The 22,097-nt window shown below is 40.4% G+C and overlaps 2 protein-coding genes across 2 annotated transcripts; one reads left to right on the top strand and one right to left on the bottom strand.

Annotated features, from left to right (window-relative positions):
• The first annotated feature begins 9,377 nt into the window (after nt 1–9,377).
• Nucleotides 9,378–15,562, top strand: SPDYA (speedy/RINGO cell cycle regulator family member A). The gene is made up of 6 exons (XM_038133693.1): nt 9,378–9,606; nt 10,626–10,684; nt 10,932–11,017; nt 12,652–12,823; nt 13,737–14,028; nt 15,457–15,562. Exons 1-6 carry the CDS (start codon nt 9,378–9,380, stop codon nt 15,543–15,545), a joined length of 927 nt encoding a protein of 308 aa, XP_037989621.1. The 3' UTR covers nt 15,546–15,562.
• An 87-nt stretch (nt 15,563–15,649) lies between these two features.
• On the bottom strand, nt 15,650–22,017 carry TRMT61B (tRNA methyltransferase 61B). Its single transcript, XM_038133692.1, has 7 exons — nt 21,466–22,017; nt 21,275–21,377; nt 18,627–18,817; nt 17,331–17,422; nt 16,695–16,930; nt 16,030–16,110; nt 15,650–15,851 (listed from the first exon to the last, which is right to left on the bottom strand). Exons 1-7 carry the CDS (start codon nt 22,015–22,017, stop codon nt 15,808–15,810), a joined length of 1,299 nt encoding a protein of 432 aa, XP_037989620.1. The 3' UTR covers nt 15,650–15,807.
• Nucleotides 22,018–22,097: the final 80 nt, after the last annotated feature.

Below are 22,097 nucleotides of genomic sequence, written 5' to 3'. Positions count from 1 at the left end.
TGATTAGGCAGTGCAGTGTAGGCTCATTGTGGTTTACTCTTACTAAAGCATAATTACAGCTCAGACAAATTATAATTTAAACGCTACGAGCACATTACTGGCTCTACTATATAAGAAAAAGAAAAATGTTTTGGTCACTAAACTCTACATACACAAAGTATGTAAGCTCACATTAGGAAACATCATGTGATCTGTATTTTTCTACTTTTGCTCTGTAAATTACATCAGATCCCGACCTGTTTGGAGAATGAAGTATAGTATTAGTTCACTAAAATACTCAAGGGGCATTGACTCCAGGGGGAGATCTTCTATTGACTTGAGCGAATTTTGAATCAGATCCAAGGAAATAAATCCAGCTCTCTCTGAAGCCAGTCAGAATTAGTGTGATACTGGGCAATGAGGTGAGGTCATTTCCAGGTCTTCACTAGAAATTAGGTAAGTGGGCTTTGTGAAACTCCCCAGGCACAGAAAAGCGACAGAATCTCCTTTCAGGGAAAGTCGAAAGGATGTGTGAGTCACTCCTGAAGCATCAGGAAACGATGCAAGGTGGGGCTGTGACATGCACTGTGATCAGCAGATCACAGAGATGAGTGGACAGAGCATGATCAATGCCACTGGGGTGTTTGGCAATCGCGCTCTGAGATTCCTCAGAGGCTGCAAACCTGATTGGTTTTGGGTGTACCCTCCTAAAGATAACCAGTCTCATCCCTAGAAAATAGGCCGTGTATGACACCAAATTGTAAAGCATAGTCTCATTAGTCTTTTTCTAACAAAATTAATGGCTTTTGAAAATTCATGACTTTTAACTGGTTAAGGCTGACAGAGGTAGAAACAACCAGAAACACTGCTGCTCAAAAGTGCCAACAGGTATTTTGGACAGCAGACATTGCTACATATGTCATTATATTACAGACTTGCTTAGGAACTTTTTATTAGGACAGCTTCAGAATGTTTGCATTCAACATTTTTTGTCAGACTTCATCATCTGCATAGAATGAAACCTTGAAAGAACTGTAGGAAGAGGACAATATTGAGAAATTATGTACAGTACCTTGTCCATTGTGTGTTTCTGAAGATTCCACGTTGTCACAAATTGACACATGTTGCTGCTCAAAGGACTGTAATAAAACTGGTGCTTCTATTGCTATTTTATTTTTCCTTCCTGTTTGAAAACCACTAGTAAACAGTTAAGTCTTGTTACACTAATTTGAATAATGAGAACATTTGGAGTCCTGGAGAACTTAAATGTCTTGTCCGTATGGAGTTGGTCAAGTATACAGCCAAGAAAAATAAAAAAATAAATGAGCAGTCATGTCTTTCTGTTAGACTGTCTAACTACTTCCAAACGCTGTAAAAAAAAAAAAAAAAAAAAAAAAAAAAAAAAAAAAAAAAAGCCAGCAAAAAATAAGCTATTTTACATGTTTGGGTCTTTTTGGTCTGTTTCTAGATCATGACTTATTTTTAAAATAATAACATAGTGTTCGTGCATTTTGACAAGATTGTCATGCACGCTGAAGATGGAGTTAGTTCAGAGGCAGTGGCAACCCCGGCAAAGCTGTCCTCAGCTTCAGAAGCCCACAGCTTGGGTCTCTACCAGGTTGGAGACCTTCGAAAGTAAGAGTATCTACTAAGAGGTGCAGGGCTGTTGGTTCAGAGGTTCACAAAACTAGACAGGGTGTAGCCACAGGAGAGAAACGCTCATGCAATTAATGTATGTTCTATTTGTGTCTTTGAGGATTATAGAAACCAACCTGTCTGATACGTTGTGGCATCCTCACCTCCCTGCCAGGGCTTAGCCTTAACTCCAGAGGGTGGGGCCAGTAACAGGTTTGTCACCCTCACATTTAGTACCTGAAAATGCATTTCCATGGCTCTAATACTGACAGCATTTTTAGAACATCTTTCGTCAGCATCCGAAACTGCTTAAAATAGACAGCGTTAGTGGTAAAAACTGTAATAATTCCTTATCCAGACTACTGCACAGCAGCAAGGCAAACCCTCTAATTTCACACTGGGCCCAACCCCTCAAATTTGTAGTGTTTGGAAAGGGCTCAGGGGAAAACACAAGATCACAAGTTGTAGTAAAAGAAGCTCTGTTTACATTAAAATTATTTCAGTTTTGGCATCTAAGGTACTTTATTTTTTTCCCTCTTTTAGCTCTTCTCTGTGAAAGAAGATACAGAGGAAACTTTGTCAAAACACTTGTTGAAAACTGAGATGGTCCCAAGCAGTTTTTACCATGCTTTGTTGCGTGACAACATCTGTGAGCTGTAGGCAGAACTGAAGCAGATGTTTACACAGACAGTAGTCCTGTTCCTCAGGATGGTGTTATCAGAAGGCACATTGAGTACTGCTGTCATAAAACCTGCCTGCCGTCGAATTTGCTTGTGCTGGACTTGTGCAGGTTGCCATGGGGCTACTGAGGGCACGGACTTAGGGTTTGTCAGGTAACCCCCAGTGACAGCCCACAGACAGGGCTGTAGCTGGCAGTGAGCAGAAGCCATGTGTTCCTCAATGAAAACAGGGTCACAGCATGCACACAGCCGGCAGTTTCCAGGGAGCAGTTAACATGCTGTAAATCCCCACCCACTCTTGCCTCACTCTAATTTGTGTGCACAGTCATACCCCAAGCAAAGGTGAATAAATACACCCATGAGCTGGGCAGAAAATCTCATCCCACAAGCACCAACACAATGGAGAGCAGAGAGTGGGGTTCAAAGAGCTGAGCATGCCATTAGTGTTTTGCTTTTTTTGTCCCTCACTGAAATAAATTGCTTTTGTGTTGTGACTACTTTCACAATTCATGAGTTTCCCTTATTTTTTCCAGCTAGCAAAAGCTGTTACCAAAGTTCATCTGTTTCTCTGTGCACTTTAATTTACAGCCCTTGTACTAGTCATTTTATTGCTTCAAACTCTGAGTGAGAGAACTTTTACAACCTGTGATTACTGAACTTGGTGAAACAAGAAAGCTTTTTGACCTGTTGTGGAGTAATTATAGACCCCATTGCTTCTTGGGAGGGGCATTCAATGTTTAACAAACTGTAGCAGTTCTAATTTAACTGTGTGGAGCCTGGACCATTGGATGTGAGTTAAAAAAAGCAAATCCTGGACTTTTTCCAGGTCACATTTTAACTTGCCTGGGTTTAGTCTGTGAAGGGCTATCCTTGAAGTTGTGCCTTCCCACTACTGAACTTGATGCTGCTCCTTTCCTAGCAGTACAGGAACATGGGAACCAAATTATTTACCTATGAAAACAATTTCCTCTTGCTTCAAAAATTATAGCTACACTACTTTTGATTAATCCTTTCATGGGGTGAATCTTTTGAATGCCATGCCATACAAATACAGCTCTTGACAACAGAAAAATTGTCCTGTCTTAATCACCACTATTGTTTCATATTATAGGGGTTATGGACAAAGATTCAATTGTGTCCAACAGTTCAAAAATAAAGAATAAATAGATACTGTGTTTGAAAGAGTTTGTGACCTATGTGACCAGTAAACTTTGAAACTGGAAAACAAGATGAGAAAGATTTGATGAAATTTACACATTTTGCCGAGTTATAGAATCATAAGCCAGCTAGCTAAACATTTGAAGGCTCCCACCTATTCTTTAACCATTCAAACAGCTATTATTTAGGAAATTTGCCTTCAGGAAAAGGATTAGGATGTTATTTTGAAAGCACCAATGTTTTTCTACTTTTGATGTCTGTAGATAATAACGTAAGATATATTTCCTGGATAATAGGTTTCTTGGATGTTTTGTAGTTTAGTGTATTAATGTGTACCTAAACATTACATCAGTGAGGCAAAGCATTTGTGTTATTTTCCAGATGGAATGGAACACTTTTTATCTAAAGCCATTTTAGAAAAAAAAGATTTCTTAAGTCAAATTCTTGAAACTTTCTCTGTTCAGCTACATTTTCAGTTGGGAGATTTTCAAAGTCTGGTGTTTGTTAGTTGTTTCTGAGAGGAAAGAGGAGTAAAGGAAGAGGTGGAAAGTTCCCATTTTCCAGTGTGAACGTAGGCAGTCCAGTCCCTCTGCGCATGCACAGCACATGGGCAGCGCCCTCGGCACAGCTGCACACACCTGCTCCTTGCTCCTGCACCTGTCTCTCAGGAAGCCTGCTGCTCTTGGCATCTGGAACAAATGGCTCCAGGGCCATGGAGGTACAGAGGAGTCCTGTTTATTAAGGCTCTTTGCACAATTCAGCATGAAGAAATGGCATGGGTAACAAATATAGCCATGGTTATTAAACACTTGCAAATCCAAAATGCGATCTTCAGTGGCTAAAAAAGACTTAGAATATGGTGGATGATGTCAGAAGGTTCAGAAACACTTAAAGGAAAACACTGCAGGTCATCTCCTTTCCCCTTAATGTGAAATATGCACGGCTAGTTTTGAGTTACTGATGTTGAGAGGTATCATTCATCTTTTGTGACATGATGGTGAAGACCTAATGTAGTCTATTGTCACCATCATATTTTCTGAAAAATCCCCTTGCCCAGGATTTTGCTTCTGGGAAGCTGAGAAGCCTCAGAGAAAAAGGAAAACAATATTATCTGATTTGCTTCTCCTGTGTTTCGCTGCTTTGGAATGTGTTTGGAGATTGTTTATCCAACAGGTGATTGTTTAATTGGTTTTTTGCTGTGAATTATTTTGACTTATTGGTCAACTGGGGCCAAGCTGTGTTGGACTCTGGAGAGAGAGTCACGAGATTCAGTAGTATATTTGTAGCCTTCTGTAAGTATCCTTTCTGTATTCTTTAGTATAGTTTAGTATAGTTTAGTTTAGTATTTTACATAATTTAGTCTTTTATATAATATAGTATCATAATAAATTAGCCTTCTGAGAACATGGAGTCAGATGCATCATTCCTTCCTCGCCTGCGGAATCCAGCAAATACAAGAGTCTATATAATCTATTTAGTTTTACAGAGAAATTTGAACTCTTCAAGTAAGATTACTTTTTTCATTTAAAACCAGCATACAGGTGCCAATCCTTAAAAATAAATCTTAAAGGCTTCCCCGGTCTGCTTGGAATTAGTTAAGTTCATACAGGATGTATCAGCCTATTTACAGTAGGAATGAACAAGTTCAAACTTATGTCCCTGGAGATTTATGGAGATTTGTTGCTGCAGAGTGCTTGGCTGTTTTGAAGTATGAGGAGCAGCATGTTTAAACATGCACTGTTTGCTGGCAGCCTCCACTTTCCTTTACTACTTGCTCTATTAGCCTAGTCACTGCTATTCTTGTTCACTGAATAATTTCCAAATAATTTTTTCCTTAAAGCTCCTGAATTTCTCAGTACGTGAGAATAACTACAGCTTTTTGGGACTTAAATATTAGAAAACACTGCTGTATGCTCAGACGTTCTTTTCAAGTAAACAAAGTTGGAAACAATTTTCTTGCCCATTCATCCATCAGTGACATACACTTAAGTGGCACTGAAGTATTTTTAATTTTAATAATACTGTAACTTTGTCAAAAACAAAGATTTAACTGCAAGGCACCTTTCCAGTATCCTTGCTTACTTGCTCCAGTAGCAAACTGGCAAACTGTGTTCAGTCTGTTATGCTTAGTCCTAGTCCGGGCACCTTGATGCCCCTAATAATTTGTTTCTCACAACTCATCTAAATCCTTCCTCTCTCTTCCCACATATAAAACAGGTTTCTGGTGACAGATGTGGGTTCAGATGGTATATCTGTTCTTCTTTACTTTAATCCTGTGACTTGCTACACCCTTTACTCTGAAAGAATTAACCTCATGTCCAAAGTTTGCTTTTTAGATGTGTGTTTCAGTTTCACAATGGGTCTTTAGGAATGGAGCTCTCAATCCATGAGCATTTCCTTTAGAATGTATGAATGTATTTGATTGAGAGGCCAGGCAGGTTCCCACAGCAGGATCAGCAGTCATCTCTACAGGGAAGAGAGGTTTTTTTCCTATTTCGCACTCTTCAGGAAGTAGGAAAAGTCTCTAACTGAAAAATGCGTATTTTATTTGGGATAATGATCTGTATTTACAAGAATCAATGGTGGTTCTTCATGATTTTGTTTGAAAAGAAATACCAGGTGTTTTACCTGTATTATGTTTTTAGGCAAAAAAAAAAAAAAATCACTGGAAAGGCTATCAGAGGCCAAAGGCATTTCGAAAATATTGAAATCTCAAAAAAAAAAAATCTATATCCTAAATGTAATATATAAAAGTACTATCCCTGTGTTTTTCCTCAGTGACGCTTCCTAATCTATCTGTAAACAACTCATTCAGTGAAAAAACTTTAAGTCCTTTGTGCATTTAAAGGAACCAAACTGCTCTGCAGCTGCCTTTTTGGACCAAATTCTGGATGGCCATATAACTATATATCTCATAATGGAGTTTCAGTATATATATCAAATTATTTTTTTGTTTTTTCCAGAAATAAGATTTTATAAGAATCCCAGGTCTTTCAAGCCCAGGTCTTACTAATTTTATTAGTATAAATATTATATAAAATAATACAATATATATACATATTTATATAAAAATGTTTGTAAACTTTTTCTATAATGTATAAAATTATATATGAAATACAAATTTATATTTATGTTTATTAAAATTTTTATATATTAAAAATGTAATTTCAAACTGTGATTAGATATAGAGATGAAGAGTGGCTAAACTGATTTAATGACACCTACAGGAAGGGTTAGGAAAGAGGTACAGCATGAAACCCTGTGTACTCCGCTGGACAAACGCTGCATTGTCTCGGTTCAAATCGCTGCTGGTGTAACAGCGCTCCCTGATGTCCAACAAGCGACTTGGAAGTCCAAAAGCTCCATTCTTCCCGGTATTCTTGGATGAATTGTTCAACAACCTTCTGAAAATTGTAGTTAATAAAAAGCAAAGTTGGGAACCGGTTAATTCCTCTATCTCATGCAGAGGACTTAGAGTCAGGTAAAGTTCTGTTTCCTTATTCTCACTGGGTTCAGGGATCAGCCTTTCCATGTTGATGTTTTTCCACAATGCTTCCAAGTTGAATCCTTGAGTCATGCCCATCTCAGTCCTACCTCGGGCTGCAGAGTCCTGCAAGGAAGGAAAGGCAGAGGTCCAGACATTCTCACAGCTCCCTCGCACAAGTTCAGTTTCCTCAAGAGCCTGATCCAATGTTGTGCAATGGGTCTGAATCAGAGCAGGACCTGAGTCCTGGCAGGCTCAGTCCAGGGGACAATACTCTGGTGGAAGAGTCACAATGCCTATTCAATGACTTGATTGTGACAGATTTTTGAGTGAAAAAAGAAGTCTTTTAATATTTTGTTGCAGAACCACCAGCCCAAAAATTATTTCAGAGGTGGGAGACCTACAGGAAGCTCTGAGTGGGTAAAGATTGGCATTGTAAGTCACTTTTTATTGATGTAAAGGTGTGAAGAATAAGGAAGTATGCATGTCACAATTATCATTGCAGCTTCATGTTTTGCAATAGGGAATAAAAAAGAAGATTTTTTCCCCCTGCTCTTAAAGATTAAGATGGTTATGTGGAAGTTTTTGTAACCTGCTCTTCCTTGGTTTTTCTCAGTTATCAAATGACCAGCAGTTAATTGATGGGTACTTTGAATTCCTTGATGAAAAGTAATATGAAAAAAAAAGGAAAAAGAAAAAAGAGAACAATTAATGTAGGTAACTCACTGTGAATATGTGTCCAAGAAGAGAGAATCTCAAAGAAACAGACTTTTGCCCTGCTGATGTATTTGGTATTGTCCCCACCCTTCAGCCTGTTCCACACAGAGATGTTGTTAGTTGGTACATTTACCACTTGGTATGTTTCTTATCTCTCTCCCTGATCAGAAACTTGGCATGATTTTTCCCTGAATCTAACTCAGAACAAGTAAATAATTTAGCAAATTATTAACAGAAGATGAGGAAGGTATAAAGAGGCCTCTCTTCTCATTACCATAACAAATGAGGCCACTTGCACTTTAATTGGCCTGTGCAGGGGGAGACAATGAAAATGGATGTATGCCTTGCCATCTTCCTAGGATAAATCTTTAGCTCTTCTAAGAAAAGGCAACAGTAAGATTTCACACTGAATCTTATTAGCAAAGGGACTTTTTCTTTCCTGTTGTTACATTTCAATAGACTGCCTTAGACTAATTGCATTAATTGCCTCTGTAGAAAGGTAGCAGCAGGGTATCCTGCACCTCCATGTTTAATGATCTTTAGAGTCAGGTATCCCTTCTCCTTCGTGTCCCATGACTCCTGGGGAGAAGTTTATCAAACTGGGGAGATGTTTTAATCACAGAATGATGTGGGTTTGAAGGGACCTTAAAGATCACCTCGTTCCAACCCCCAGCCATGGGCAGGGTGGGACACCTCCCAGCAGCCCAGGTTGCTCAGGGAAAGAATTTCTGCCTAACAGCTAATCTAAAACTGGATCCATTCCCCCTGGGAAGGGAAGGGAAGGGAAGGGAAGGGAAGGGAAGGGAAGGGAAGGGCGTGCAGTGCTGCCGGGCCCTGAGAGCCCCGGGCCAGCCCTGACCCGGCGAGGCGAGCAAGAGGCGCCCCCGCCGTGCCCCGCTCCCATTGGCTGCCGCGCCCCAGGCGCCAACAGGAGGGGCGGGAGGAAAGAGCGCCCCGCCGTTCGATTGGCTGGAGCGGTGCGCCGCGCACGCTGATTGGCTGCGGGAGGCGCCACTCGAGGCGCGGAGCGTGTGGGGAAGCGGCTGAGGGAGGCGGGCGCGGGCGGCTTTGGGCGGCCTCGCCTCAGGGCCCTTCTGTTTAATCCCGCCAAAAAATACCCTTTCTCACTCTCCGTTTGGTATCCCCTTAAATTGCGCGGTTTACAAACACCACAGGTATGTTTCCTTGGCTGTGCCTTCAGGGTATGTCCAGCCTGAGGGATAAGATTAATTCCCAAAGGCAATTAGGAGCTCAAGACTTGATTTTAATCAATCAGCATGGCTCAGTCACAGTTCTGCTGCGTTAGGTCTATTAGTATTCATTTAAAAAAAGACACAATCACAAATTGGAGGGGAAGGACACAGGTTTTTTGGTAGAGCTAAGTAAGTGTGTGGAGCTACAAGGATCTGACAAGCAGCAGCTTCTCCTCGAAAGGCTCTTCTCCCATTTTCCAAAGTTGACTGGAAAAAGCAAAATTGAAGGCTCCTTCTACTGGGGAAAAATAAAGCTTTATAAAATTAGAACTAAATCAAAGAACTCTATGTGGCTGTCTCAGGGCACAAGACTTAGACAATCAGTACTGATAAAATTAATTTTCCATCATCTGACATACAAGTTCTACTGAAACGTTTCATGTGAACAAAAGAAATGTACTAGTGCTGAAACTGACTAATTTTGTAGTTAATTTCTTCTTATTTTTTTAACAGGAACCTTTGCTTAACGAAATGAAACACAATCTGGTGTGTCAGACACCTCCCACTGTCACTGTTCATGTAAAATCGAGTGCATCCAGATCACATCAGCAAAAAAAACTTACTAGACTAAAGCGACCTGCTTTTAAAGACCATCAAGAAAATTGTGAAAAAGGGGTTCCTAGTCAGAAATATAAATGTCCAAAGGGACCATGTCTAGTTATTCAGCGTCAGGAAATGACAGCTTTCTTTAAATTATTTGGTAGGTTAATAATGTGAGATATGAATGAATTGACTGAACAGAATGTTTTCTAAGCTCAGGAATTTTGAGAGTGCTTTTCATGTTGAAACTAATGGCAATTCTTTATCAAAATGTTTTGTTGTTATAGTTTGGTATATAAATATTTAATGCTTACGTTAAAAATACAAGGGATACAAATTGATGAAAAGTATATTTTTAAAATTCCAAATGAAAACCAAGGTGGCTTGCTACTTTTTATTTTATGATATTTTTCCTTATTATTTTCTCTTCTATTTCAACAACTACATATAAAACAATGTGCATCTTGTTCTACACAAGGCTTAAAAAAAGGACTCCTTGTATCTCAGACGTGTTCTTTACTGTGGGAATAAACTTCTGGGGGAAGAAGTGGAATGAGAAGTTGATCTAAGGAGTTGGAGCATCTCTTCTGTATTTGTGTCTCTTTCATATGAGTTTTGTATTTATTTAGTTTAGCAAAGACATTAAGTAATAGTGGAAGATTACAGCTGGTTTTTATTTGACCCTTAAATACAGAAGTGAATGAGAGAGAGTTCGTGGTAATCACGGTACATGGTCATGGACAATGAAGCACTGACCAAAAATAAGCAAGTATTGCCCTGTAAAGGCTGCCAGGTAATCAAGGTGCAGGACCTCAGCAGTTCCTCTGAAATAATGGTGTGCTATCACCTGGAAACATGTAATGCAGGAAGAAATGATGCAAATAGAAAAAAAAATACTGGTTATTTTTGACTTTCACCTGCTGTTACTGAGAATGGATGAAATGAAATCACCAGATTTTCCACCTTGCCTTTCTGGTAGAGTTTGTTTTCTTTTGTCATGTAAGTTTTTTTCACATCTGAACCTCTCTTACTGCCCTCAATTTCTCTGTTCCCTACTCGCTGGTCTAGCTTCTTTTCTTTCATTTGATTTAATGAAAGACCATCTGTTATTTATTTATAAATACCTTCTGACATAAACAGTTTTGGTGTTAGAAATGCTACAGCTTTCTCTTGTTACAGATGATGATCTAATCCAAGACTTCCTTTGGATGGACTGTTGCTGTGAAATTGCAGACAAGGTAAGTGTATTTCCTTCTTAGCTAACAGAACATACATTGAGTGGGAAATCTGCCCTTAATTACTTTAATGCAAATACAGAACTTCATCTTTTTCTAATGGTTTCACGTGGAAGTTTCAAGAAACTTAATTCATGCTTTCTTCATTGTTAAAAATGATGAAAATATCTTGGTGCAAGATGTGTGAATCAATTCAGGAAATACTGTATCTAAGTAACACATTGATACTTCATTTTACATTTTAAAACAGTATCTCTTGGCGATGACTTTCGTTTATTTCAAGAGAGCTAACTTCACACCAAGTGAGCATACCAGAATCAATTTCTTTGTGGCTCTGTAAGTACTCTAAAATTATCTGGTTTTATTAGAATAAACTTTGCATTATTTCTTTATGACACTGATAATTATAATACGTGATGAGACTTCCTTGAGGAATATAGGAACAACCTGATCTAGGGGGTGGCATCCCTGGGGGGTGGCAGGAGCCTGGAACTGGGTGGTCTGTGAAGTCCCTTCCAACCCAAACCATTCTGTGGTTCTGTGATAACACACATACCGTACATCAACAGTGCGAAGTCACCGTTCTTCCTGTGAGGGAACAAGCTTGAGCAGCAGACAGGGGCTGCTTGCATGGGTGTGGTGATACACACAGGGGCATTCTGCCTACCAAACTGAACTAGGAGCTTTTTAAAGCATTACAAGAAACACATGCAGGACAATACACAGCAACATGTATGTGGCTCACAGGTGTCCATACAAAACCCTATTTCATTTCTTTGCCAGCCTTTAGGGCATTTGTATCAAAACATTTCACCATGACAGGCATCTCAGGAGTAACTTGTTATCAAAGTTTCTGTCAACAAGATTTAAATCAGCTGTGAAAACATTGCTAGAGAATTTCTGAGAACTCTTCTGGACAGCTGTAAAATGCCTATACTTTGAAACAGTGGTGGAGTCAGTAATCCATCTTTACCAGGCCTACATAACCCTCTCTATTTGGCTATACCTGCAGAGGGTTCTGCATTTTTTTTTATTTTTACAGTGTCATGGTGCTCAGGTCATCTTTTCCGGTCACATCGCTTCTCAGATGCTCTGATTTGCACACTAGTGCAGGGGCAAAGGTGGCTGTTCCTTCTGCTGTCACTGGTGCTGTGGGTGACATCCACAGAGCATGGAGGAGGGAGCCCTCTGACCCCACTGAAGGGGGAAAAGCCAGGCCAGAACAGTGAAGGATTAGAGGGGGACAAAGAGTCTGGTGAGACTGGGACTAGAGAGAATACTGGGGTCAGGAGCAAGTGAGAAAACTGGGGAGGAGACTAAAAGTCCTAAATTTTCAAGTGTAATTTACAGGAGTTTAGTACCAGGTGGGTCCAGAGGAAGTAAACATTTTCCTGTTGTCTGAGAAGACAATCCAAAACTAAAAGTAACTAGATAGTGAACTAAGGGAAGAACAGAGACATTAAAAAAAGTATTTTAAGTTTTGCATTTATAACTTAGGGTAGACCTGTATTTAGTTGTTTGCTCCTAATTTTATATGAACAATGTAATATAATATTTCCAAGAATAGCTGAAATCCATAAAGTAAAAAGATTTCACAGGAGACTTTTAAGCCTTATTTAAAGAATTTAAAGCATCAGTCAGAAACTGTTCATTTTATTAAAGGGTTTCTTGCCAGCTTGGAGAAAGATGTCAGGATATGTTAGTTCTTCCTTATCTATTAATTTAGGAAACTCTAGGGTAAAACAATTTTTATAAAAGCTTGGGTTTTTTTACCCAAAGGATGCATATGGAACTAATTAAGAAAATGCTGTATTCCCTAGAGAAGGCTGTATTTTGTTAGTGTTTTTTCCTCACAATACTAGAAAAAAGAACCACTGCGATATATCTGTTATTTTATGTTAGAAATCATTCTAATATAGTGGTATAAGATTGAAAAATATTTATAAACATAAACATATATATATTTGAAGGTATCTGGCAAACACAGTTGAAGAAGACAATGAAGAAGCAAAGTATGACATTTTCCCATGGGCTTTGGGCAAAGCCTGGAGAAAGCTCTTCCCTGATTTCTTAAAGTTAAGAGATCAGCTTTGGAGTAGAATTGACTACAGGGCTATTGTAAGCAGACGCTGCTGTGAAGAGGTAGGGAGGGAGATTTCATATTGTAGATGCTGAAATCACAACAAGTAACACCAGCTAGCAATTTAGCTCTGTAGTTTCTTCCCTAAAGTAAACAGACAATCCATGGGAAAGAAAAGATGCTGCTAAAATGTAATTGTCCATTTATCCTCCATGATATTTTTTCCTTCTCCATTTAAAATACATTGTTTGAAATGGTGTTTTTAAAGTAAACTAGAATATTTTATATTGCACTACTGTTAAAAGTGAAGTTTCTGTTGACTAGTATCTGTTTCTTGCAAATATTTTTTATTTAAAATCTACCTTAATTTGTTTCACTTCATCCACTTTAGAAATAATTTTGTGTGCTTTACAATTTATGAGGAGAAAATACATTCCTCACTTTTCAGGTGAAGTGTGTATCTGGAAAAACCCTTGTCATGCTCTAAGTACATAACGTTTACTTCCATATGGTGGAAAAGAAAATCTCTCATTTACTCTAGAGGCCCATTTCTGGGGATGGGATTAGATGCTATGGGAAAAGCACAAGGAACAAGGCGAGTGCAGGATGCTTTTCCTTGCATACCCTCCCAGCTTCCCACGGTTATTTCAGTGATGATGAACACTGTCAGCTGATGTTTGGTAGCTGGCCAAAGAGATCATCTCGTGTCCAACATCCCGAGCATGAGCTGCTGTTTGTGACGACTCACATGAACATACAGGGCTGGAAGCTGGGATGTTTCCACACCTGACTGGTACCAGGATTACTTACCCCTGCCTAAGGCAGCAAACTTTCCAGTGGGACAGTGAGACAGATAAGAGATGATGCCCATTTCAGCTCCATTAATTCCCTGCCACGCACTAACTGGATCTAGTTTTCAGCATGTTTCCCCATTATTTTTGCTCTTCCTGATGCCACCGATGGCTGCTCCCACAGGTGATGGCTATCGCTCCAACACACTACATCTGGCAGCGAGAGCGCTCTGTGCACCACAGCGGAGCTCTGAGGAGTTATGATGATCAAGCGCAGCTGCCCCGAGGACCCAGTGCCACTCCTACAGACTGCCTGCTCTGCGGGAAGAAAGGCAGGTTTGTACGGCTCGGATTATCATCCTCCTCCTCATCTACCGACACTCTGGAGATGATGGACTTACACTCATCCCAGCAATCAAAGGACGCCTTTTCAACTGAAAAAATGTTCATCGACTCTCCTTCTTATAAAGCCCAAGGTATGGTTTAATGTTGTGAATAATTTTCCATTAGTTTAGGCAACTGGGGCTATATTTGCCCTTCAGAGTGCTGCAGGGACTGCTCTGTCCCTCCCTATTACACCTCGGCAGAACTGTGCTTTTACCCTCGAGGATTCATTTTCACATATTGTATCTTGACTTCCTGGAAGTACCAACTGCTTTGCATTGAGTCTCTTCATGTTACTTTCATCTACTACGGTAGATTTTGGGTGCATTCCAGTCTACTCAGGCACTTGTTACTATTCTTGCATTATAAATGAGAGTCCTGTTTTAAATGATTTTTTATGACTGGCTGGAACAATAAAAATACTGCTGTGTGTAAAGTAAGTTAAAGTGCTCTTGCTGAGAGCATGTTTTGAGAAAGGGCAGGATGCTCATTTGTAGTATGGGTTTGGACATTGGTTACTTAGAGGAAAATGGAAATTGTGATTTAACCTATTTGTTGACAGTTTATACAAGACTGCTTTAATACTGGAGTATGACTAGAAAACAAGAGCTTATTGCAAGAATTGTTTACATAATTGAATCTCTCCCCATTAATCTACTCACAACAGCATCCTCAGCCTTTGCATTAGGGGCCTCCATTACATACAGCAGTTGTGGGGCAAACCCATTATTACATTTATTATTAGAAGTTAAACACTTGAGATGTAAACTTCTTCAGGCATCTGGACAAAGCCTCAGCTCTGCAAAGATACTCTCCTGGAGTTAATCAGTGCAGAGTTCTTCGTATACTTCTCGAATACAGAGGTAGTTATTTATAGCTCTCTGTATTTTATTTGCATGTGTTCTCATTAATATCCAAATTTTCACTATTACAGTAAGATTGTTACTGTTTTTGACAGTTTTAGTACAAATGTGATTCTCAACTTGGAAAAAAATTGGCATTTGAATATTTCCTGAGATATAAAGCAAGTCAGGTGTTCACAAAACATAAATTAATAATTTAATGTGTTAATTATAATAATTAATAATTTAATGTGTTAAACAGCACTGCTTACTCAGGGAAGACCCAAAACAACTTCAAGTCTGTTTTTACTTGAGAGATCTGGCTTTGCATCTCTGACAAGGGCCAGAAAAAACTGTGTTTCCTCCAACCATTTGAGAATACTTTATATGAAGTGACATTGACAAATAACCAGGCAACTTGCAGCATGAGTGCTGGAAGGGAACCAAAGGAACCAAAGCTGTGCCTGTCAACATCTGTTTTGATGCTGAAATAAGCACAGCTTTATCAAGTGAGCACATTCAGTGAATTTCAGTGTCTCCTAAAGTTATGCTTTAAGAACTCTGTTCTTAAAGAAACCTATAGTCACCAATTGGAAGCCATCAAAGTATTCATTTCAAAGGAGAGCCTTTGATCCCTTATTTTCTTACTAAAATTTTTTTTCTCCTTATTTCTGGTAGACTGTCAGAGGCTGTCCAACAAAAGGCAACCATGTAGCACCCTGGATCAAGATAAGTCTATGGACTGGTTTACAAGCAATGGAGAATGAGATGCACCTGATAAGACAGAAACAGATACTGTGATTTGCAGAACAATCTGGGCTGCATCACAACACCCGACGTGATGATTCACTTCAAATTTTTCCCTTTACGTAGTGGGATAACAGTTGGTGTTTCAAACTTGATGCGAGGTAGAAATCAAAACAGTCACTGCTTGAAAGTTACACAACTTGCAAAATGTAGCATCTACTTTGTTATGTTTTATTTCATTCTGATACAATATTCAAATTAGCAGCTAAGGAGGCAGCAGCATCAAGAAAGCAGTGGTCGAAACTTTCTCAGCTTGGTAAGGAACGCTAATTAAAAAACAAAAGTTACTACTTTAGTATTTCAATATACAATGATTTTTTTATTATTATAAGTTATATGTTTCATGATATAGGAAAATACCAAATGCTAGTACAAAAAAAAAAGGTTTATTTGAAATAAAAATACCGCTAAACAGTTAAGATAAATTTTTTCCAAGTGTCTCACCTGAATGAGCTTCCTGCCAGTGGGATGGCCGGGCAATGTAAGGCACCGAGTGGTTTGTTTCAGCAGCATCACCAAGTGATTCTGTGAGAAGGGCATTTCTTTTTATTTTGTTCCCACAAGTTTAAGACCTACATGCAGCCTAGACAGACAATGTACATATAATATTTTTCCCTAACATGTTTTCTTTTTTTTTTTCACCTATCAGTATATTCAGAGCATTTTGTAGATATATTTACATTTGTCGTATAAATATTATAAATATATATATGGCAGCTTTTTTGGATTTGCCAGAACAGCATAGTTTTAAAACAGAGCTCACTGGCCACCATTTCTCCTAAGGAATCCTTAAGTCCATCAGGGTCCTCTAAAGCAGCTTTGGGGTGAGTATAAAGAACTGAATTTTCTTAAAAATCAAAAATTTGAAAACAGTAGTAGAAGGGAAGTCATTCTTTATTGCAGATTGAAATTTATTTTTATTTAGCCCAGGTTTTTAGTAGGATATTTTAAACTAAGTAACAATTTATAGTCTTCTTTAAACCTGACAAGGTCTAGGTTGTCCAAAACCTTGCCTGTTCTCAGCTGACCTGGGTAAAAGCACTGCCTCTTCCTACACTGGATAATCAAAGTGCAGTAATAGGGGATCTCGTCAGCAGTAAAGTCCTTACCATTGTATTCGCTCTCCTTAAGAACTGCTTCATCCTGAATATGGATTTCTTCGTATTCATTTTGAGGTGGTTCTTCAATACTTTCTTGAGTTTCCACCATTTGGCTTGATTTGTAATGCTTGAGTTTAGCAGGGAGTACTGACCAGCTCCTGTGAGTTACCTCAATTATCCTTTCACACAAAAAAGGAAGCTTCCAGCTCCGTATTCTGTCTAAAAGGTCAATAACCTGTGTGATGCTTTTGAAGAAATGCAAAGGATAAGGTAGTATTTTGAAAACTCGAAGCACAAAATTTCAGTTCTACTGACTTTGGCACATTCTTTACCTTGGAGGTTACACAAGTCCTTCAGTTTTAGGGTAAAGGAGCAACCTGACTATTGCATTGGAGAGCAGTGCAGTTACTTTGAGGATGCCATGAAGGCCAAACTTCACTGACCAGAATGAGAACATTCCCCAGGCAGATGCCAAAGGATTTGGCCAAGTGTAATTTATAGCGAGTACAACTCCCAAGTTACATGGGGAAAAAACCCAACTTTGTCAACCATTTCAATAATGCTGGATGTGTGTTTCAGAAGATGCTTGGTTTTGTACTGAGGCCAGGTAATGCCTGAATAAAGGTGCCAGAAAGAAACACTTACTTTGCCAAGTACACAGCACACACCCCACCTTGTTTCAGGCTTGGGTGTACAACAGGCAGAGCACACTGAGGGTTCAGCATATCCAGAACCACCTGCAAGAGAAAGACATACTAATGTTTACTGTGAGAGCATGTGTACATCTACAACGTAACATACAAAAACAAGGTTATGGTAAAGAGATGCATACAACAGCAGTATTAATCATCACCAGTTCTGTTACTGCCTCTCAAAACCTGAGGTGCCCACTGACACAAAATTAAGTCCTCTCTACTTCCAAATGAATTTCTCTTGAAACAGCAAGTAGCATTTGACCAACTAAGCAGGTCTGTAGGAAGTTAAGCCTCCTAGTAATTACATCCTATAATCCTGACAGTAATAAAAACTTTTAGAAGACTACATTTACTAACACATTTGAATACCTATTTCTCAAATGTGAAAAAAAAAAGATTGTTCAAATGCATAAAAAGAACACATTATGGTCACAATGTCTAACTTGCTGTCAGTTTCAAGACTAAAAATACTTCTTGTCTTTGGCAATTTATCCATTTTCAGCTAGGAAGCTATTCAGATTGTAGAACAGTGGGATGGATATGCAATATCTGATCCTTCCTGCAGGACTGTTATTTAAAACATTTTTGAAAAGGTATTTTTAACCTGTGTACTATTTTTCTTGCTTGCACCATTTTAACAATTGCTATTTGTTTAAAGCATTTAGTAAGTAGCAGTAAGTAGTTTGTCAGCTTTACAGGGAAGAGTGGTTAACATCAAGCTATTTTCCCCAGTATGACTCCTTTTTAGGAAATATGGATACAAAGAAGCAGGACAGGAGAGCAAGCCATGTGGTTTAGTTACATTGTGCATTCTATATAGCTGATAGCTATAGTGGTCACATAGTTACACATTTAATAAGGTTCTGTAGTCTTCTGAAATTTAATGCTTGAAAATGTATCTCATAATGTATCTCAAAAATATCAATTTCTCAGAAATACAAGAAAGCAAGTTGGTATTTGCTCTCAAGACAGCAGTAATTACTTGTAATCTTTCTATAGTACAGCTTTATCACTCTTTCATTTAACAACCTGTAACTGAAACCTTGAAAACATTTGTATCTGACAAAAAATTACAATGTTTCTTTCACTGATGAGGACCTGGATTGCTATTTCTCATGTTACATGTGAGCTATTTCTCATGTTTCGTTTCTCATGTTACATTTCTCATGTGATTGTGAGCACTAGAGGTTTTCTTAAATGGAGAAAAGACACGTGTCAAATGGGGGAGTTGTTTGGATTCACTCACTGCATCGAGTGTTACAGATTTCAGATCTGCAGCAGCTGTTGAAATGTCTTTCAGAATGAACTCCACATTATCTGGCCACTCGTCCACGTGTCCTATTTCCCACGCAGAGCGCCAGTGCCTGTAATTCTTCTTAGCTAAATTATGATGATCCTCTCTCATTTCATAACTTAGAACACGTCCTTTGGACCCAACTGAAAACAAACAGAAGACACTCCACTCACCACTTTACACTGCTGTTATAAAAACTTGGGGAAAAAAAACAAAGCAAAAGCAAAAACCATAGTCTCTAGCATAAGTACACCTTTCCATCTCCACTTCAGGAAATGATCACATCAATGGCAATCTATGTTTTCTTTACATTTAAAACAAACACGCAGAAAAAGTGCTGTGTTAGTTCTTTCAGAGACAGAAATCTCTCAATGCACAGGTGAAACAAAGTGTAGTTATAGTCCAGACTGTTCCAAGATGCTCTCCTGAAGTCACTCCTGCAGCAAAAGAAAAGTTGAGCACCTGTGGCCCCTGCTTGACCCTTCTGCTAGAGCAACCAGAGGTACACCAGCTGAGAATGCTGCACCAGTGCTCACAGCTCACAGGCTAAGGCAACCTGCTCACTGATCTCAGCCACACAGACAAGTTTTCCAGTGTACTCTTTGATTTACCCAGGTTTGTGTACTTTTCCTGTTACTGTCTGCAACAGCAATAAATTATTAAGTTTAAATTTACTATTCTGAAATTTACCACAAGTCCAATGTACACTGTTTCTCATAAAGGAAGCATTTCCAGGCTGTGCACTGCTGTATTATTCCATATTTGTATTATTCCAATTCCTCAAGCCCATCCCACCACTCACGTCTCTCCTTGCTACTTTGGAATGGGTGCAGGCAGCTTTCAGGAAGCAGCAGCTGCCCAGGTCAGTTCTGTGCCTTTCTAAGCCATTTCAGTTTGGAGTCACCAGGCTCCTCCCCTCACCTATGTGATCCCACTGTGAATCCATTCAGATAACTGAGTAAAAGAAGGGATGGAGTTCCCAACAGTCACTCCTTGATCCAGCTCACCCTGCATCAGACAAAGGCCAGAAGCAGCTTGTAAGAGAGGGAAGGTTTCAACACATTGCCTTTGATCACCTGAAGCAGTTGTAGAGTCACAGTGCCAGCTCCTTGTTGCTTTAGATTGCCAGTTTAGAAACATCAGAAAAATAAACTTCTTCACACGGGGTGGGTCAGTTTTACCATCACTCATTCAAAGTAATTCCTACTTTTTGAAACTGCTTTTTTAAAAATAAGAACAACAAGGTGAAGTAGCTAGGCAAAACTTCATTATTGTGAAGCTACAGTATATCAATTTGCATACATCATATTTTCCAGTCCTCAAAGATCTTAAAGTCATGGCAAACACCATTCTCTTAACTCTGTTTCATGTCAGTAGTTTCTGGGAATGATTAAAGAAAGAATGGAAAATAAAATATAAAAGGAATAACAAGAGATGAATGAAATCTGTTAAATCAACAAGAATTTTGGAAATTAAATAATTCCATGGGCATTGGTAAGGTACCACTAGATTTGAATGCCAGCATTTACCCACGTGGCAGCTGTTTTCCTTGTTGGGTATCACTGGTGTGTATTCAATGGTGGCAAAAGCAGCCACCATAAGGAACCAGAAAATCAAATCTATTTATTTCTGTGTCAGCACCAAAGTGTGTTCAGCTGTGACTAAAACTGGATGTATTTGGTGCCGATTCAAGTTCAATAAATTTGAAAATAGCAATGCAATTTCATACTTTTCTCCCACTCCTCAAAATAGAGCTGATCTGGCACACAACAACTGCTCTCTTTCCCTGGATAGGGTTAACAGCTTGGTAATGTCAATGATTTTGCCAACTTGGCCCATTTACAGCTAAATTCAAGTGATTAGAAAAAAACCTGTTGGACAAGACAGAAAAATGAGAGGAGTAATTGGCAAGTTCAGGTGTTGTATGAAATGGCCACAGTAGGCTGAATACCCAAGGCAGAAAAACCAGCTGCTGTATTTAGCAAGAGCTAGCTTTTGCCTTAGCCAGTAGCAGGTATTCCATCTCTTTGGGTTCTGCATCTGCAAGATGGGGAAAGCTGAGGACTCCTCCTTTCTCTGAATAGAAAGAGAAGTGCTGATGTTTATCTTCTGTTGTCAGCTTCTAGCTCCTACAGCAGCAATGTTTGCTTTGAGGATAATCCCTTGCTTCAAAATCCCAACTAAAAAACCCCAACACTAGTTTATTCCAGAAAGATGATCAGAAGAAACCAAGCAATAACACTAGGAGGTAGAAGGAGGGAGAGGGAGCAGAGGTGCAATTGCTGACCTTGAAACTTGGGCCCAACATATCAAGACCAACTGCAGTTGAGTGATCTTGAGGCATGGCCGAAACTCAGCTTTCTGCAAGGCCTTTGGTAACCATTTACACTACGGCCCTCTAAGCACAGTCAGAATGGTTTGCAGCCCCTGTGCTGATGTAACTTTCCTTCAAGTCAACATAACTACACGTGAAACTGCAGCAAAGCTTTCATGAGCTGAATAGTAAGGACCACGAGAACCACAAGTATCTGGGCAACAAAAAGCCCAGGTTGTGATAAGGAAATAAACAAACACTGTGTTGTTTAAAGCCAGGTTCTCACCTGCTCTTGACAGAAACAAGCTCATAGCACCAGACCCGCTGCCAGTTTCCAACACGGTGTCTCCGGGGTGGATATCCATCATCATTAACAGAGCACTTATATCCTGCGAGCGAGAAAAACACGGCACGTTACTATTCGCGGGGAATTCAAGGTGAGATTCGGCCGGCGACCTCCCAGCCAGCAGCCGGTACCTTGGGGTAGGCGATGGTGGCTCCCCGCGGCATGAGCAGCACGTACTCGTCCAGCGAGGGCCGCCTCAGCAGCAGCCGCTTCCCGTCCGACGTGCGCAGCACCTGCCCGGGCAGCTGCCCGATGATGTCGCGGTGGGGCAGGCCGCCGCCGGGGCTGCTCAGCACCGCCTCCGCCGCCAGCCGGCACAGCAGCTTCACCGTCGAGTTGTGCTTCCTCCGCATCTCCGCCAGCGCTAGCTCCCCGGCGCGGAAAGGCCCGGAACGCGGACCCGCCGCCTCAACCAGCGCTTGACGGGGGGCAGCCGCCGCCGTCTCCTCCTCGTCCTGGTCGCGGGGAGCCCGAGGCGGCAGCGGCGCTGCCGCCGCCGCGCCCCGCGCCACCGCCGCCGCTTCCTCGGGCGGCAGCAGCCGCCTCACCCGCTCCAGCGGCGACAGCGACGTCTCCCATGCCCGCCTGCGAGGCTTCCCGTCGGCAGGAAAAGAGGAGGAGGAGGAAGAGGAGGAGGAGGAAGAGGAGGCGACCGCCCGCCGCAGCGCGCGCCAGGCCCTCATGGAGCGGCCGGAGGCGGGAAAGGGGGGGCGTGGCTCGCCTCCGCCACCCTCGCCCCGCGCGCCTGCGCCGCACGCCCCGA

This window comes from Motacilla alba, chromosome 3, assembly GCF_015832195.1.
Source record: "Motacilla alba alba isolate MOTALB_02 chromosome 3, Motacilla_alba_V1.0_pri, whole genome shotgun sequence".
NCBI lineage: Eukaryota > Metazoa > Chordata > Aves > Passeriformes > Motacillidae > Motacilla > Motacilla alba.
The sequence above is the reverse complement of the archived record's forward strand: the minus strand, read 5'-3'. Positions and strand labels throughout refer to the sequence as shown.